This window comes from Quercus lobata, chromosome 5, assembly GCF_001633185.2.
Source record: "Quercus lobata isolate SW786 chromosome 5, ValleyOak3.0 Primary Assembly, whole genome shotgun sequence".
Taxonomy (NCBI): domain Eukaryota; kingdom Viridiplantae; phylum Streptophyta; class Magnoliopsida; order Fagales; family Fagaceae; genus Quercus; species Quercus lobata.
In genome coordinates this window covers 84,080,281-84,099,953 of record NC_044908.1, presented here as the reverse complement: position 1 = coordinate 84,099,953, position 19,673 = coordinate 84,080,281, and the positions used below count along the sequence as shown (strand labels likewise).

General features: G+C 32.0%; 2 protein-coding genes across 2 annotated transcripts; both read left to right on the top strand.

Annotated features, from left to right (window-relative positions):
• The first annotated feature begins 1,102 nt into the window (after positions 1-1,102).
• LOC115991325 (glutathione S-transferase T3-like) lies at positions 1,103-3,988 on the top strand. Its single transcript, XM_031115031.1, has 2 exons — positions 1,103-3,407; positions 3,506-3,988. The coding sequence occupies exons 1-2, from the start codon at positions 2,982-2,984 to the stop codon at positions 3,986-3,988; spliced, it is 909 nt and encodes a 302-aa protein (XP_030970891.1). The 5' UTR covers positions 1,103-2,981.
• Positions 3,989-5,413: 1,425 nt separating this feature from the next.
• On the top strand, positions 5,414-6,658 carry LOC115991324. Its single transcript, XM_031115030.1, has one exon. It carries the CDS (start codon positions 5,414-5,416, stop codon positions 6,656-6,658), a length of 1,245 nt encoding a protein of 414 aa, XP_030970890.1.
• The last annotated feature ends 13,015 nt before the right edge of the window (positions 6,659-19,673 follow it).

The window sequence follows — 19,673 nt, the reverse complement described above, 5'->3', positions numbered from 1 at the left end:
AGTGTGTTTGGTACTGTGATTTTACTAGAAACTGCGTTCTTTCAAACGACATATATCATGATTTGAAACTGAAGTATCAACTAACTTTTTGAAAAACACCACTTAAAACGCAGATTCATAGTACTTTTTAAGGTTTGAATACCTAAAACACCCTCAAGCATTTGCTAAGTGACAATATCATCAGCCAACAGATAAACTCACCTCCCTAACTTTCCAACGACAGCACTGCTCAAGGCCTTAGGCGGAATTTGTAGCAGCGGTGGAGAATGTTGTCAAAACAAGAACGAGCTCAGCTATATCACTATCGTAAATGGAAACAAGAAGGCACTACTTGTAGGAACAACTTGCATGTCCACTTGCTCTCCGTCCATGTTTACAAGAAGAAGCTCGCATGCCCATGTGAATGAAATCTCTGTCTCTCTCTCTCTCTGTCTCTCTCTCTCTCTCTCTCTCTCTCTCTCTCTCTCTCTCTCCTCTCTCTCTCTTCTCTCTCTCTCTCTCTCCTCCTCCTCTCTCTCCTCTCTCTCTCTCTCTCTCTCTTTATTTGAGGTTGATATTAGCATTGAGAAGGGATAGTAATTGGGGGTTATTATAATTTAGTTTTTGCTTTTAATAATATTTACCTTTTTTAAAAAAAAAAAGGCTAGTGGGGAATCTTGGGATTAGTGAATATTGTTATTATTATTTTTATTTTTATTTTTATCATTATTATTTTCATGAGCTACTTAGAGCACCCACAGTAGATGTGGGATATGTGCCAAATGTTAAATATTTGGCACATATCCCACATCAAACCCAATTTATGCCCAATTATCAGATATGGTATATGTTAAATTTTTTCCAACTTGCTACAGTAAAATCACAAATATACCAGTGTACGGACCGGTGTGGTATATTGGTTTATTATTTGAGGTTGATATTAGCATTGAGAAGGGATAGTAATTGGGGGTTATTATAATTTAGTTTTTGCTTTTAATAATATTTACCTTTTTTAAAAAAAAAAAGGCTAGTGGGGAATCTTGGGATTAGTGAATATTGTTATTATTATTTTTATTTTTATTTTTATCATTATTATTTTCATGAGCTACTTAGAGCACCCACAGTAGATGTGGGATATGTGCCAAATGTTAAATATTTGGCACATATCCCACATCAAACCCAATTTATGCCCAATTATCAGATATGGTATATGTTAAATTTTTTCCAACTTGCTACAGTAAAATCACAAATATACCAGTGTACGGACCGGTGTGGTATATTGGTTTATTATTTTTTATTTCTCTCTCAACCCTCATTTCCTTTCATTTCTCCTTCAGCCCACCGCCTCCATCTCCATCTCCCCTCTTCCATTCTTTTTCTTCTTCCCTCTTCCCCGTTGCTCCATCTCCTTCAGCTCACCATCAGTTTCGTTTCTACCATCACTAATCTAACCATCACTGATCTAACCACATAAATCTAGTTTTTTTTTCCCGTTTTGGTTCGCTATGTCCTCTGTTCTACCGGAATCGATCTGGTTCTGAGTCTCCGTTTTCGTTGTGAGTGCTCGCAAATCTGAAAGGGATCTTTGTGCTTCCGCCAAAGATTCCAGCAGCTCATTGATCTCGAAGGAACTTTCAGTCCATCTGGAGCTTGATGAAAAACGACTCAAAAGCGAAACGGAGCCAAATCGTTAGGTTGATTCCAACGGAGCCAAAACGGAGCCAAAACAGAGCTTGATTCCAACGACTCGTCCACCATTATCATCAGCGTCGGCGTTTGGGTTGTGGGTCTGGTTTTTTTTTCCCCCTTTTGGTTCGCATCCTCTCTGCTCTATCGGCGTCCTCTGGTTGTTTTTGTCTCTGTTTTGGCTGCGATTTCTGAGCCTGGGTCTGGTTGTCGATCTACTCTTTGAATCAATTCTTGGCGCAAGAACTTTGTGAGTGGACTTCCGGTTTCGTGAAAGAGGCCCTGGTCAAATCTGTGCACGAGAAACACGACAGGAATAGCTCACCGTACAGGTATTTCATCCGTCTTCTCTGTGATTCTCTCGGTATTTCAATGTCTAGTTTTGATTCTCTCTATATTCTGTTCATATGTGCTGTTGGAATGTGTTATGAATTTGTTCTGCCTAAAGTTTAGTAATGATATATGAAATTGTTTATATGAATTTGTTTGCTATATGAAATTCCTAATCCCCATTATCATCAATTTCACCATCATTTTTGTTGTTGTTGAGGCTTTGCTTGTTTTATTTACCTTGTCTAAAATTTTAGCAACTTAGCATGCGTTAAAACACAGCAGAAATGAAGTAATTTACCATATAATCCCTAAAACCATGAAAATATGAAGGATGTACAGAAATGAATTCTTTAGGCATGCAAAGAACAAAATCAAATTACAAGCTTAATGACCTTTTTTTTTTTTTCAATATAAATGATGATATATATGTTAAATTATTTGTAAAGTAATATTGTTTTAAACTTAATTTGCAAAATAGTCTTTTTCTTCAAACTCATCTTTTGGAGAGGTGAGTTCTACTTCTTTTATGTTGACATGGCTAATGTGATGCAGAACTTGTCTTTCCTTAATACAAGTTTCCTTTAAAACAGTGAAACTGGTCTTTCTTAAAGATGAGTATGCTTGGACTCGCATGCAAAAACTATTCTCCTTCACAAAAAGTCTATTTTGCAAAATAAATTTACAACATTGCTATTTTAGAAAATAATTTTTGAAAATGTATTATTTAACAAAAATGGCCCAAGCTTCACCATTTGAAGGAAACCCTTCGGGCTCCTTTAATACGTGGTTTTATTGTTTCATATGATGTAAGAACTGTTAAATATATATCAAGTGAAGAAAGAAGTTCTAGTTCCAATTACTTTCTTGACAATGACATAGGAATGGATGGTTGAACTGACATGATACATTGACAAAGTTTAGTAATGATATATTTTGTTGTAATTAACAAACCAGAACAAGCAGTCTCCATATCTATTTAGAGCATGGACTCAAGGAATTATTCATCATTCATTGATCTCGTACGGGGGAATATTAATCTTGAGGATGAAATTTTCGATGTATCTGAAAGTAGTCCCCTGTTAGTCGAAGATTCTCCAGTGAATGATGAAGTTGCCACTTCTAAGAAAAAACAAGCACGTGGTGTCAACTTCAGTGTTGAGGAAGATAAGCTGCTTGTAGCAGCATGGCTCAATACCAGTGTTGATCCTGTGTATGGTAATGAGCAACATAAAACAACATTTTATGGTAAAGTTGCCAAATACTTTATGGACCACAAGACTGATTCTACACATAGTGTTGCATCCCTAACAACCCGATGGGGAACAATTAATAGGGAAACAGTTAAATTTGTTGGGTCCTTAGCTAAGATTGAAGCAAAAAATGAAAGTGGAACCACGGCTCATGACAAGGTATAAATTTTGCAATGGTCTTTAATTTTTTTAGGTTTACAACACAAATGAATTGTTTGAAGAAACTAATTATATTATATTTATTTAATTTTTTTTAGATTGAGAAAGCAAAGGAATTGTTTAAAGAACTTCACGGTTCCGTTTTTCAATTTGAACATTGTTGGCTAATCTTGAAGGATTATCCTAAGTGGGCATCTACTATGCCTAGGGGAGATTCAAGAAAAGAAATGCCTCAAACTCCAGATTTAATAGATCAAGGAGTGGGGGTTGATGGCATTATGGATTTGGAGAGGCCAATAGGTAGAAAAGCTGAAAAGGCTAATCGAAAAAGAAAAGATGATGGGCAAGATATTGCAACGGAATATTTGAAAAAGAAAATGAAAGTTCTTGAAGAAGGTTGTGTAGCCGAAAAAGAGAGAGTACGTATCAAAGCGGAAAAGGTTCGCTTGCAAGAGTTGAAAGAGAATGAAAGAATTATGATGCTAGACACAAGTGGTATGAATGAAGACCAAAAAGCCTTTTATGATGGACTCAAAAAGGAAATCCTTGCAAAACAAAGATCAAGTCATTCGTTGGGTTAATGATGTTGGTGATATCTTGTTCCAACCTTATTTTGGTAGTGACTAATTCTAGGCCGTGATATGTATTTTGTGGCATTTTTTGATTGTAGCTGACTTTAGGCCTTAATGTGTATTTTGTAATCTTACCAAAAGGTCTTAACTCTTTTATTATGTGATTTTGTTGTAGATTCTAGTAGGCCACTGTTATGTAAGTAATCCTAACATTTTAGCTTATATAAAATGTTATGTATTTTCTATTTTGTTATGGTTTGAGTATTTGCCATGGAATTTCTGCTATTGACTTATTATTATTAGTTTATGGTTTTTTGATCAACTTATGGTAAGTTGTACAGGCAGTGAGGATGATGTCAATACCGTCAATATTATGACATTTTGATTTTTGATATATAAGAAAGAAAAATTTATATTATATTTTAACTGTATAAATGAAAAAAAATCTAAGCTAATGTCTAGAATTTATTTGGCAGTACAATTTGTAATTAGTTAAACCTTATATTCTTGTCCTACTTGGTTTAGGGATTAAATTCCTTTTGCTCCTAGGTTAGTAGAGTTAGAACTGTTTTCTTTCCTTACTAAGATAATAAGTCTATACTCTATTTAAACCTATTAAAAAAAAAAAAAAAATCTAGGACTTGATTTAAAGAACCTGGAGTTCCGTATTGTCTTACTGTTTGCTAACTTTAGTAATGATTCTCTCTATTGGAATTTTCTTCTAAATGCTGATTTCAGTTAACTCTAGGTGACAATTCATAGGTTTTGTTCTCTCTTACTTGTTGTTGACTCCAAGCAAGCCTAGGTGTTGATTCCTGAGTTTGTTTTATTTTCTTCTCTTGTTGAAGTGGTGCTACATCAGTTTTTGTATCAAAGCTTGTTCTTATACATAATTCTATCTAGATTTGTTGTTCTTTGTGTGATAATTTCTAGACTTGATGTTTGTTTATTTATGATTGGAGCTCTAGAGAGCTACCTCTTATTAGTATTACCTCTCTAGTGATATTTTGGATTGTATGTTAGAGCAGAAATATGTACATTTTGATAATAAATTATGTTAGTTTGAGGGATTGGAGAGTGTGTTTCTGGTAGTTGTTCTAATGGCCATTGATTATGAATCATATCCCTAGAACAACTTTGAAAACTAGAACGAGATCAAACAAAAATAGAACGAGATCAAACAAAACTTGTTTAGTATGTTCATGACTGATGAAATAAGGCAAGGATCATAGGGTTCTACCCATAGTGGCAGAGGATTAGAATTGAAAATTGCAACTAACATGTGTGTGGATTGTGATCAACTTATGTTCGAAATAAATTTAAGAGTATTGTTTCCGGAATTTTTAATATTGACTTGTTTTGTTTACATTCCTACAAAATATATGGCATCTATATTGATAATTGCTTTCTAATGTTTTCTTATAGTTTATCTCCATGGGTCGTTCTTTTTTTCGTAAATTGCTTGATGATGACTCAGATGAAGATGAGATAATTATAAAACTTCTCACGGGTTCGACACCACAACGTAAGCATCGTCGGTATATTGAACGTAATCATTTGGCAGGCCATAGAAGGCTTTATGATGACTACTTTGCCGAAGAACCTGTATATCCTCCCAACTTATTTCGAAGGAGATTTCGAATGAGACGTTCTCTTTTTCTCCGAATCTTATCTAGGGTAGAAGCTTATGAACCTTACTTTACCCAAAAAAGAAATGCTGCCAAAAAGCTTGGTCTATCTCCCCTTCAAAAGATGACCGCTGCACTTAGGATGCTTGCTTATGGAGTAGCGGCTGATTTTATGGATGAATATGTGAGAATAGCAGAAACCACTGCAATAACTAGTTTGAAAAAATTTGTTGCAGCAGTGGTTGCTATTTTTTCAGAGGAATACTTGAGGTCACCAAACAATGAAGACATCGCTAGATTGTTAGCTCATGGCCAAAATCGTGGATTTCCAGGCATGTTGGGAAGTATTGATTGCATGCATTGGAAATGGAAAAATTGTCCAACTGCATGGAAAGGGATGTATTGTGGTCATATTCGTGAGCCTAGTATTATTTTGGAAGCAGTGGCTTCATATGATCTTTGGATATGGCACTCATTTTTTGGGTTGCCTGGATCAAACAATGATATTAACGTGTTGGAGCGGTCTCATGTATTTTCTGAACTTGCACAAAGACGTGCTCCTGCAGTTAATTACTCAATTAATGGTGATGATTACACAATGGGATATTATCTTACCGATGGCATATATCCACAAAGGTCAACATTTGTGAAGACAATCCCAAGGCCACTAGGAGCAAAAAGAAAATTATTTGCAAAAGCTCAAGAGGCATATAGGAAGGATGTAGAGCGTGCATTTGGAGTGCTTCAAGCACGATTTGCTATTGTACGTGGACCTGCACGGTTTTTTTATCATGAAACACTACAAGACATTATGAAAGCGTGCATAATTCTTCATAACATGATTATTGAAGATGAGCGAGATGAAGCTGAAGCAGTGGACTTAGATTATGAACAAATTGATGAGATTTCAGGTACATCAATGTCACGTGAGCCAACAAATGAATTTACGGAATTCACTCAAGTTCATCAATGCATTAGGGATCGAGAAGTTCATTCTCAACTCCAAATGAATCTCGTTGAGCATTTATGGCAACTACAAGGAGAGTCATGAAAACTTTTGGTTTTGTTTATTTGTCTCATTTTCTTTATGGAGTTGCCATTAAAACTTTTGATTTGGTTTATTTGTTTCATTTTGTTTTTATGAAGCTACCATTAAAACTCATTGGCTATGTTGTTTTGTTATGTTAAGTTTAGTATTAGCCAATTGTTTTGTTGTGTTAAATTTAAGTACTATTTGTCATCAAAGAAGTGGCAAGCTCAACTATGTTTAATTCAATGGGTTTTGTGTGAGTTAATGTTATTGGATATGAGTTATTTGTGTAAGTTATTTGTGTGAGTTAATATTATTAGATATGAGTTATTTGAGTTATTGGATATGACATGTTCTAAGTATTTGAGTTAAAATGTTATTGGATATGAGTTATTTGAGTTGTTGGATATGACAGGTTATGAGTTATTTGAGTTATTGGATATGACAGGTTCTAAGTATTTGAGTTAAAATGTTATTGGATATGAGTTATTTGAGTTGTTGGATATGACAGGTTCTGAGTTATTTGAGTTATTGGATATGACAGGTTCTAAGTATTTGAGTTAAAAATATGATAGTTGAATTAAGAGTATTTTCAGTTTTGAGGATTTTGTTATGCATGTAATATTGTGGTTGATGCTCACAATTGGCCAAACTTTGTACAGGGCAGTAGGTGTGGCTGGATTACATCCCAGCTAACATTGTGCCTCTAGTTTCATTTGATGCCCATTGAGGTTCCCTTAATAAAGCCCAGGCTGGCTGGTTTCTAAAAAAAAAAAAAATATATATATATATATATATATATATTTAAGAGTATTGTTTCAAGCCCAGCAGGCTGGCCGGTTTCTTAAAAAAAAAAAAAAAAAAAAAAAAAATTTGAAGAGTAGTGTTTGAAACCCAGGCAGGCTGGCCGGTTTCTTAAAAAAAAAAAACAGTTTTGTTTGAAGCCCAGGCAGGCTAGCCGGATTCTTAAAAAAATAAAAAAAATAAAAAAAATAAAAAATAAAAAAAAAAAATGAAAAGTATTGTTTGGAGCCCAAACAGGCTGGGCGGTTTCTTAAAAAAAAATAACTAAATAATAAACAGTATCATTTGAAGCCCAGGGCAGGCAGGCCGGTTTCTAGCCAAAAAAAAAAAAAAATCCTGAATGCATGAGTTTTGTTTGAAATGTTATTACCGTTGGCAGTTGAAAGAGAAGGAAATGTTACCGTTGGAACAAGGAATAAAGAAATGATAAAATAAGAATTAAAATATAATATTTTCATGAAGTGGTAAAAATATAGAACATCTAATAAATGAGATATTGTAAAATAATGTGGTAAAATAATAAAGTAGGCTTTTGATGTGGTAAAATGGCATAATATTTACAACGACTGCTACGGATGCTCTTAAAAAATGATAGAATAACATCAATATCAAAATTAAGTCTTTAAATCCTTTTTGGTAATTTGCACGGAAATGCAATTTTAAACTAATACTATACACAAGTTTTACCAAACGTTTTATTGTGGTTTTCAAATTTGTGTTTCCCAGACGCACATTTTAAAAACGAACATTTTCAAATAGCTTATCCAAACAAACCCTAAATATGTGATAAAATGATGTGGTATATTGGGATAAGGGGTAAAACATGAGTTTCACACCACATCCTTACAGAATTTAATCTCTCTTTAAACCATTAGATTGATTAGAAATCTATTGTCTAAAAAATATGCAACCCTTATCAAGTTACAGCTGGTGTAACTTAATCCCATGAACCCATCTCATATAAATTTAGATATAATTTTAAATAATGGCCCTCTCTAGACTTTTACTATTATTAATTCAAAGTGTACATAATGCATTTCATAAAAATTGAAAAACACTTTTTTTTTTCCTTTAATTACTCTTATACCATATTAACATATTCTAAAAATATATAAGTCAATTTTTTTAATAAAACCTTCTCTATTTTTTTAATATTTTAATTTTTCATTATTATTATTGTCAATTATTCTTATTTTATAATCACAACTTTTCTTCTTATTTTATAACCACGTTGCAATATTGCATGTGCCATGACAATTTTGGATTTCCATTTATAGCCATAGGTAGCAGTTGTTATCCCCTATAAATACCAACCACCATTGAAACCATTCTCTCACTCTAGACTTACAATGAAGACCCAGAATTGTGTTTACCTTCTCACCCTTCTCACCCTTTCACTTTACACAACAGCCATGGAAGGCAAACTTGGTGTTCTTGATAAGAGTGACTGGCAGCCGATAAAGAACATCAAAGACCATTTCATTCAGTCAATCGGAGCAGTCTCAGTGTTTCAGTACAACAAGAGGTCAGGGTCGCTGTTGAGGTTTGTACGTGGAAGTGTTTAACGGCGACACCCGAGTCGATAATGGGACCTATTACCGGCTGGACTTGACAGCTGAGGACGGTGTTGTCACCAAAAAATACCAAGCAATTGTGTTGGATAGGGATTATTTCAACTTGATTTCGTTTACTCCTTTAGTTCATCAGCCTTAAATTAAAGAGGGTGGTTACTTGTTAATAGTTCAATGTGACCAAACTTCTTTTGGTATGATTTGAAGAATAATTACCTCAAATTTGGAGAATCAATATTATAAAGACTTGGAACTATATACTGTTATTTCTAACTTTTTCATATTGGTTTTGATTATTTCATTTTTATTTTTGTTTTATTAATTTTTTATGTCAATTAGGGGGGGTATAATTTTCAAATAGAAAAAAAAAAATGAAGGAAAAGAATTCATGTGATGACCAATCTAATCTATCAATGAACCATAGTCAACTCCAAATTTTAATACTAAGTTTCTGTTGTTGTTGTTGTTTTATGTGCGGAGGATCAAGTATATACATTTGTTACAAGAATAAGAAAAGGAAAATTAAAAAGAAAAAAGAAAAAAAAAATGAATTTGAAAAATTTTGAGACTTTATGGCAAAAGTGGGATAGCAAACAAGAGTTTAAGCATGTTGGAGGAAAATGAAACTTAGGCATAGGATAACAAACCAAAAGTTTAAGCAAACTCAACATTTTTTTTTTTTGGTTGCTTCATGCTTTATGACTTGATAAGCTCTCATCTCTTTCAGCATGATGGAATCTCTTAGCTTTCAGCTTGATGAATTCTTGTCTTCTCACCTTGATAGCGAACTCAACATTTAAGCATGAATATCAAACTAAAGGCTGAATATAAAAATATATGAGATCATAAACTCATGTCAATGTAATAAATATAGTTTATATACATGTGACAATACATATAGTTTATTAATATGATACATTATATAAACAAAATTAAAAAGAAAGAAACCAATTAATGAAAAGAAAGCTTAATCAAAAGCTAAATATATTTTATGAGAGCATAAAAGAAAGCAAGTCAGCAATTTGATACAAACTATAATGAATCTTAATATTTTTTGAAAGACTAAAGAGAGAGCAAGAAATATAAGGAATAATAAACTAGTGCAAAAATTTAAAGAACATAATTAACTACTTACTAGCATAGAGCATAAATTAAAGGAGGGAAGTGATCACTTAAAAGGCTATGGAGAAATCAAGGAAGTACTAAACTACAACCAAAGTAAAAACAATGGTTGCACAACAGCTTTTCTTTTCTACTTTTTCACTAGCTCTCCAGATGGAACTGGGGTGCCGAAAATGGAAGAGGTATTCTCTATTTATAGGGGAAGGGATGGCTTAGCTTTAAAACTAAGCTGTTAACTTTCTTCCAAAGCTAAGGGAGGAGATAAGCCTATTAGATAAGCTGAAGCGGATAAGGTGTTGATCACCATTTGAAATTTGAAAGGAAGTTGAAAATGATGCTGAACTTGTGTTATTTTCTGCACCTGTTTGGTGTTTTGGCTGTAACTTTCTGCTCAAATTTCCAATTGATTTCGGATTTGTGTCTTTTGAAAGGAAATTTAATTCTCTACAACTTTTCCAAAAATAGAGAGAACCAAATTTCAACATTTTCTAAGCCAAAAATGTGGTTCAAGTTGCTGTTGAAATAGTAATGTTTTTGAGCATTTTCTATTATTTTTTAAAATTTTCATGGATCATATCTTTTTCTCTATCCAACTTGTTTTTCAAAAGAACAGTTAAGATGCCATAAAGGAAAACCCCTTTTATTATTTCTTAAAAAAATAATGAAATAAAATGAAATCCAATCAATTCTTGTTGGAACCAATCAAAATTAAGTGTTTAAAATAAGACGTGACTGGACCCATTGTGTAGGTGAGCCACGGTCATTGAAAATTATTTGTGTGATAACTTCTGATCGGTGGTCCGATCAAAACCCATGGCATACCATTGTGATTGTTAGAGCATCAAGATTTTTCTTGTATCATAAATTTGAAACGCTAACAGTTGAAATTACGATCATGCCCTTGGTGCAAAATTATTGTTTTGCCCTTAATATTGGTTAAATGTAAGTTGTAAAATCGGATGTCTACAGGTCTCTCTCTCAACCTCGTGATCTGGTTACTGTCGAGCTAGAGTTGTCAATGATGGAGCTGAAGGCTAAACTGCTGAAACAGGTTTTGGGGGTTAGGTTTGAGCTAAAGCATGAAGTAGGAAGCAAGTCTGGGTATGTGATTTGGGGAATGTGTTTTGAGTTTTGGTGAAATAGTGTCGTTGAGCATTTGTTTTGAGTTTTGATTTCAGACAAACGACGTCGTCCAGTGGGGCTATCTTGTTGGATTTTAATTTGATATGAAATTGGGGTCGTTTTGGGACTGCTGAGGTGGCTAAAAATTACATGTCAAATGATAATGTTTCACTTAACGGCACAAGTCTACTAACGGAGGGGCTGCTTTTGCTAATGGAGGGAAATTTCGGTGTGTGAAATCCAATTTTTCAAACTTTAAGATGTAAAATCCAATTAACTCCAAACTTTAGAGGTGTACTTTGCAATTTATCTTAAATCTAATGGCAAAAAAAAAAAAAAAAAGCATTAAATGCTAATTGCTTTACACCTCTTAGAACTTTGATGAGGTTTTAAAATAATAATAAATAAGGAGTGATGAGGTTTTAAATAAAGGGAAATGCTAACGAGTGCTCTTAGGACACTGGTTAAGAATCCAATTAAAAAAAGTTTTGACATCACTTTTATGGAAAATAAAATAAAAAAAAAAACTATCAAAACATTAATTGCTTTTTTTTCTTTTCCCATAAAAACTTTCTTTAACTAGATTCTTAACTAGTGCCCTAAGGGCACTCGTTAACATAACCCTTAAATAAATAATAAAAAATGAGAGAGAAATAAAAGTGTTATTAATGCTTTGATGAGGTTTTAAATATATATAATAAATTAGGAGTGATTAGGTTTTAAATAAATAATAAATAAGTAGAGTGAAATATAAGTGTTATTAATTTGGTTAAAGAGGTGTAAAACAATTAGCATTTAATGCTGTTTTTTTTAACCATATAGATTTATTAGAAATTTATCGTCTAAAAAATGTGTAATTTTTGTCAAATTATACCTGGTGTAACTCAAACTCATCTCATATAAATTTTTAGATATAAATTTAAATAATAGCCCTCCCTGGACTTTTACTATTATTAATTCAAAGTGTACTTAATGGATTTCATAAAATAAAAAAATAAAAATAAAAATTATATTATTAATGCAATTTTTTCCTTTAATTACTCTTATACCATTATAACATATCCTAAAGATAAATAAGTAAATGTTTTTTAAAACCCTCTTCATTTTTTTTAATATTTTAATTTTCATTATTATTATTATTATTATTAGAATAAAGGATAAATGTTGATTTCGCGGTTAGGAATTAAACTTAGAAATCCTTTAGCTTTTATATAACCACCCCTAACACAGGCTGTCTTCAGAGTTTTTTTATGAGTACAACTTTTGTGCTAGCTTACAACTTTAAACTGGCAAAATATGAGTTATTATTATGTAGAAACTACAATATTGATCCCTCAAATTTATTCTATATGCACAATTGGTCCCTTAAATTTTAAAATTAAGTTGTACTAGTCGAAAACCCGTGCAACGCATGGGAACTTACCTATTTATAATAGACTAAAATAATTTTATAAAATTTTAAATTGATTATGAAACTAGACTATTGCGTGAATTGCTCCTATCTTTTTGAGTTACAATTTGATGAATAAGCCAAATTTAGATATTGAAAAAAAAAATAACTAAAAAGTTCTGATGTTAAAACGTTCGAAAGGGGAAAAAAAATCAAAAAATTTACTGGCACTGCCTAAAAATTATTGAAACAAAATAAAATATATATGACTATCAAATAGAGAAATATAAGAGAAAGATAGGTTACCTTCAAGAGAATAATCCATAGTTATAACAGTTGAAATTTGCTAAACTGTTTCAAATATTGCAAAAAATTGAACCCAAAAACTTAGATGGTCAAACTTTCAAAAGATAATAAAATTAAAAATCAAAACATTCAGATCCTACAAATTATAAAAAAATAAAATAAAAAATAAAAAAAAAGTCATTATTGCGAGACAATTTCAATAAGGATGGAAAGCTTTTCTAAGTTTTTTTTATCCAATTCTTCCTAATTGATGAAAAATTTGGTTCAAACATTGTCGAACACTTTGAAGGTGCAAATAGTATAGGCTTCCAACATAATCTTTAATTAATAAACAAAGAAGCATGACACTATAAGAGAAAACATAAGATAACATATAATGCATATACCTTACTCCACAGCCGTGAGAAAATATCCACACAAAAGGAATTGAAAACTTGTACATACGTCTCCATAAGGTAAAGTTTAAGGTTATATAATCTAAAATAATATAGAATATAGCATCTTTGAACCACACAAAAAGTTAGCAAACTTACTACAATACTTGTAGTTATACTATATATTGTAAAGTATTACTCCATACAAAACAAAAGCAAAAAAAACTAATTCACAAAAAAGAGAAAAAACAATAGCAAGTGTACCAAAGAAATTGAAGTTTAGGGTTTTCTCTCTTAGTGGAGACTGACAGAAGAGATTGTTTTAGGGTTTTCAAAGATTTTGTCTCTTATATATATATATATATATAAGAGACTCCTGTTAGGACTCTCTCACTATTTAGTTTTAAAAATTAAAATTTTTTTAAATTAAAATGATGATGTGAAAAATTGTGGGAGTTTCAAAAGTTTCGGTTTTATATATATATATATATAGATTAGTCATTTTATTAACTATCATAAGTGGTGTTACTTACGTGACTAAAGAAACAACGACTTGGCAATTTTTTTAATGATGTGGCATTTTTTTATTAAATATCAGAAAATAAATTTCTCTAAACACATGTGCAAGTATAAGATTTACTCAGTGAAAAAAAAAAAAAAAAAAAAAAAAAAAAAAACCCAACATTCTTTGTTTGTTTCTTCGTAGCAAAAACCCAAAAGAATCCACCTCTCTCTGCCTGACCTGCCTGCTTCTCTTCTTTCAAATTTGTCCTTTTTCACATTTCTTTCTCTCTCTCTCTCTCTCTCTCTCTCTCTCTCTAAAAATATAAAGGTTGAATTGGTCATACAACAAGTCAACAAAAGTCATCTCATAATAAACAAAGTCATTCCATTCCATTGGAATTCGGAGATGGAAGAGGTGAGCGCAGGGCAGGGAGCGGAACGATGATGTCTTTATCATCATCAAAATCAACATCAACAATAACAGCAACAACGCGGTCCTTCTTGTTGCCCCCTCGGAATCTCCCTCTCTTGTCAGCCATCCTCGCTAGTGCTCTCACCTAGTTCCTCAAGCTCTTCACCTCCTGGACTGTTTGAACAAACTCTCTCTCCCTAGAGTTTGATGGCTTCCCTTATTAATTGCAATTGTACCGGGTTGTGAATCACATTACATAAATTTATTTTTTAATTTTTTAATAAAAAATGCCACATCATTAAAAAAAATGTCAAGTTATTATTCTGTTAGCCACATAAGTAACACCACTAATAGCAATTAGTAAAAAGATTAATACAACTTAGTTTTAAAACTTGAGAGACCAATTGGGTTTACTTCAAATTTGAATGACAAATTATACACATAGGGTAAACTTATGGAACTAATATTATAGTTTCACCTATTATTATTCTATAACCATTGCTTTTCGTCCTTCTACGCAACAATGCATGTGCCATGATAATTTCAGATTTCCATTTAGACGTTATCCCCTATAAATACCAACCACCATTGAAACCATTATCTCACGCTAGACTTACAATGAAGGCCCAGAATTGCTTTTACCTTCTCTTCCTTCTCACCCTTCCACTTTACGCAACATCAATGGGAGGCAAATGTTTTGTTCTTGATGAGGGTGGCTAGCAGCCGATTAGGGACGTCAAAGACACTTTCATTCAGACACTCGGATGGATCTCGGTGACTCAGCACAACAAGAGGACAGGGCCACCGTTGTCATTCGTAGAAGTGGATGGATCTCGGTGACTCAGCACAACAAGAGGACAGGGCCACCGTTGTCATTCGTAGAAGTGTTTAAGGCCGACAGCCGAAAGGATAACGGGACCTATTACCAGGTCGGCTTGACAGCAAAGGACCGTTTAGTCCCCAAAAAATACCAAGCAATTATATTGGAATCGGAGGAAGGTTTGGATTTGAAGTCATTTACTCCTTTAGGGCGTTAGCCTTAAATTAAAGAGGGTGGTTACTTGTTTTTTTTTGAGAAGGAACACAAGGGTGGTTACTTGTTGAGTGTTCAATGTGACCAAACTTCTTCTTGATTTGAAGAATAAATTACCCCAAATAATTTTAATGCTATAAAGAGTCTATTTGGATAGAACTTATTTTGCTGAAACTGAAAACTGAAAACTGAAAACTGAAAACACTGTAGCAAAATAATTTTTAAATGTGTAAATAGTACCGTGGGACCCATTTTTAATGAAAAAATTAATAAAAAGTGGAGTTTGTGGGACCCGTGAACAGTACATAAGTCACTGTTCATGACTGAAAAGTCAACAATATGCGGCTGAAAAAAAAAAAAAAAAAAAAAAAAAAAAAAAAAATGCGGACGCAGACGTGAAACGCACTATCCAAACATACACAAAGAGTTGGAACTATATATTGTTATTTCTTACTTTTTTGTGTTAGTTTTGATTATTTCAATTTTATTTTTGTTTTATTAATTTTTTATGTTAACTAGGGAGGGTATAATTTCAAATAGAATAGAATGGAAGGAAAAAATTCATATGATGACCAATCTAATCTATCAATGATCCATAGTCGACCCCAAATTCATGTCATTTCATTCAATTACTTTATTATATATGTACTACTTTTTTTTTTTTTTTACTGTTAGTTCCTAATTTATATATTTTTTTAAATTATATTGTGGCTAATAATATGTGCTTATTTTACTTATTAAAGTAAATCTATGTTTATTTAGATGTTCATTTCTATGAATCCTCTTCAAGCTTTCCTCCTTACTCAATTCCTATTGATGTAAATAATGAAGACCAGAATTGAATAGATACCAAGTTTATTGTTTTAGCTTGAGACCAACATAATTTAATTATACTTTTATGCAAAACTTGAGACCAATATAGTTTAGGCAGAGTTTTTCCATGTATCGCATGAGTTTCCGACTAGTTTAAGATATAGGCAGTAGTGGCAATCCTTGTACAATTTAATTTACACTAATCCAAATATTAAGAATTTACAACAAAGGAAAACTATGATATAGCAAAAGATAAGTATATCTTGATCTACAATATTGTGAACATATCAAAATGAAATTTCATTGTAAGGGTATTCTTTGTATACAATTGCAAGAAGGGAGATGGCTATGATATAGCAAAAGATAAGTATCAAACCCTTAAAAGAATTTAATTTCCCAACTGAAACATATCTTTTCCTTATATGCAAGAGCATAAAAAGGGACCGAAGTGGACACAAATGGAACAAAGTAGACCAAATGGACAAAATAGAAACCAATGGGAACAAGGAGGACCAGGTAGGACTGAAGTGGATCGAGTAAGAATGAACGCACAAATTAGGACCAAAGTCAACATATGAACCGAATAGGAACAAATAGGACCGAATTGGACTAGATTAGACCGAATAGGACCATAGTGGACCGAATAGGACCAATATTGACTGAATAATATTGAAGTAGACAAAATGGACCGAATAGGACCAAATTTGACCGAATAGAACCAAAGTGGACTGAATATAACCAATGTGGACTGAATTGGACTAAAGTAGATATAATAGGACCAATGTGGACAGAATGGACCCAATAGGACCAATATAGACCAACAGGAACCAAAGTAGACTGAAAATGACAAAATGGACGGGATAGGACCAAAGTGGACGGGATAGAACTTCTAAATATTTATCACTTTTATTGCATTTTTAGAGCCCATATTTCTAATTTATAATGTCTATTTTTTTGTATTTTTTTTACTCAAAACTAAAGAGTTTAGCCGAAATATAATAAAATTTCATACTTTTCAATCCAAAAATGAAAGGGAAAAAAAAAGAATTTTTGAGCTAAACTTGAAAAGGCAACCTACAAAAAGAATCAATATAAGGCTCAATTAGTCCAAAATGAACCAAAGGGAACCGAAATTGACTGACTAGACCAAATTGGACTGTATTGGTCCAAAGTGGACTGAAGTAGACCTAATTGGACCGAATGGGACCAAAGAAGACCTAATTGAACCGAATAGCAATTGTTTAATTTTTAGGGAGAACAAATTATGTTCAAAAAAATTTAGATAAAAAATTATACATTATATTACAATTACAAAATAATTATTTATTCCCATGTATGACGTGGGCTAGCGACTAGTTTTCCTTCAAGTTTTGACCACTTAAAAAAAAAAAAAAATCCCTTAAAAAGAATAACACAACTTAAGAGAAGTTATTACACACCAACTAAACTTACAGCAGCACTTAGACCATATGAGAACTTGTAAGCAATAACTTATGTATTCACCCTGATGTTTTAATCCATAAAAGAAATATTAAAGCAAAAGATTAGGTTTGTAACTGATATAGACAGGGAAAAAGACAGTGTGAATAGAGTTATACTTTGCTTTCTTATAAAATTTTATGTATATATGATCTTGAATTTGGTAAGGATGAATTAAGTATAAAACCCATGTTTTACACCATTCAATAAGAGATTGTCGTATTAGCATTTTACTTAAAATTCAATACAACATACTACATCTAATAACATCTTAATAAACTTCCAATTTGGTTGAATTTTTATATAAGTATTAGAATTAATTAAGCATGGTTATGCTTATTCTTAAATATGTGATAAGATGATGTGGTATGTTGTGACAAGGCGGGTAAAACATAGGTTTTACACCACATACAAAATTTTTTTAAAAAAATGGCCAAGTGTTTTTTTAACTTTGATGGGGCTTTAAATAAATAATAAATAAGGAAAGAGAAATAAAAGTGTTATTAATTAGGTGAAAGAGGTGTAATGTAATTACCATTTAATGCTATTTTTTTAACCACTATTTTTTTTTTTTTTGAGGAACTATTGAAAAATATGCACCCCTTGTCAAGTTACACCTAATGTAACTTAAACTCATCTCATATAAATTTAAATAATGGCCCTTTCTAGACTTTTACTATTATTAATTCAAACTTCAAAGTGTACATAATGCATTTCATAAAAATTGAAAATTTTATATTATTAATGCACATTTTTTCCTTTAATTACTCTTATACCATAATAACATATTCTAAAAATATATAAGTCAATTTTTTTAATAAAACCTTCTTTATTTTTTTAATTTTTCATCATCATTATTATTATTATTACTAGTCACTAACCCGTACGATGCACGGGAAAGCTACCAATTTTTTCCAAATGATGTGACATTAGCTATTGGAATTCAGCATCGATTCTCTGGTAGCACATTCTTATTTTTCAATTTCATTCATTTCATGTCTTCTACTAAATATTCAATGCATTCATTAAATTTAAAAAACGTTGAAGTAAAGTTGTATCCTCAAATAACTAAATATAAGAGTTTAATTCCTACCTGTTTCAATTTAAAACCAAATTGTGCATAAAAGCAAAAAAATTTCCTTTGTTACAATACATCTTTAGTACCAAAATCACAAATTCATTAAAATCAAATTGTGCATAGAAAATCTTAGAGATTGAAAGACAATTTTAAAGTGTTTTTTGTATCTTCTTCCTTTGTTGCTGCATCAGAAATCATCAAATTTTGATTTTTTATTTTCCAAAAGACTTAACATCAAGTTTGTCAAAGAATAAGCTTAACATCTGCTAGAACAGCTTAAAAAGAATAATTGCTGGAGTTTCACTACAATTCTACTATAAAACAAAACAACAGCTACAACCCAAAATTTCTTCCTACATTTTACAATCAGAGACAGACCAAAACAAAAAAGACATGAACTTGTATAGAAGAGGTAGAAGGTTTGGAAAAAAAAAAAAATAGGGGACTAAGTGGAGACAAAGAAGGCTGACGTTTTAGGTGCCCAAATAATTATTTCATCAATCAAATGATTAAGCTAAGCTAAATTAGATGTGCTAAAAAACCTAGATAGCAAAATAAAGCAAAACTTGAAGGCAAAAACACTATTTTGGTCCCTACATTTTGAAGTCATAATCAATTTGGTCCCTACCTTTTTGTAGCAATCAATTTGGTCCTTGATATTTTCAACTTGCACTCAATTTGATCCCTACCGTTAACTCACTAACAGAAAATGCATATGTGGTAAACGGTATGCATGGTTGGCATACTTAAAGCTTAGGTGGCAACTAAAATAATAATATAAAATGACACATCAGCATATGAGCAAAAATAATAGTTTATTAATTTAAAGAAATTAAAAGAAAAAACATGAATTCAGATCTGTTGTTGAACATGAACCCAGAGCCCAGAAAAATTAAATCCACAAATCTCAGCTCTTCAATCCATGTTGGAAACAGAAGCCTAAAAAGAAGGTGAAGAGGAGTAGATGAAGATGAATGAAGGTGAAGGTTTGTGGGTTAATTTGGTCTGATTGAAAATTGCATGGAACT

Bases quoted from the DNA above. Each gene is read 5' to 3' on its own strand.
- LOC115991325 (XM_031115031.1), top strand. From the start codon at position 2,982: ATGGACTCAAGGAATTATTCATCATTCATTGATCTCGTACGGGGGAAT. The intron at 3,408-3,505 runs GTATAAATTTTG...AATTTTTTTTAG, and splicing joins GAACCACGGCTCATGACAAG to ATTGAGAAAGCAAAGGAATT.
- LOC115991324 (XM_031115030.1), top strand. From the start codon at position 5,414: ATGGGTCGTTCTTTTTTTCGTAAATTGCTTGATGATGACTCAGATGAA.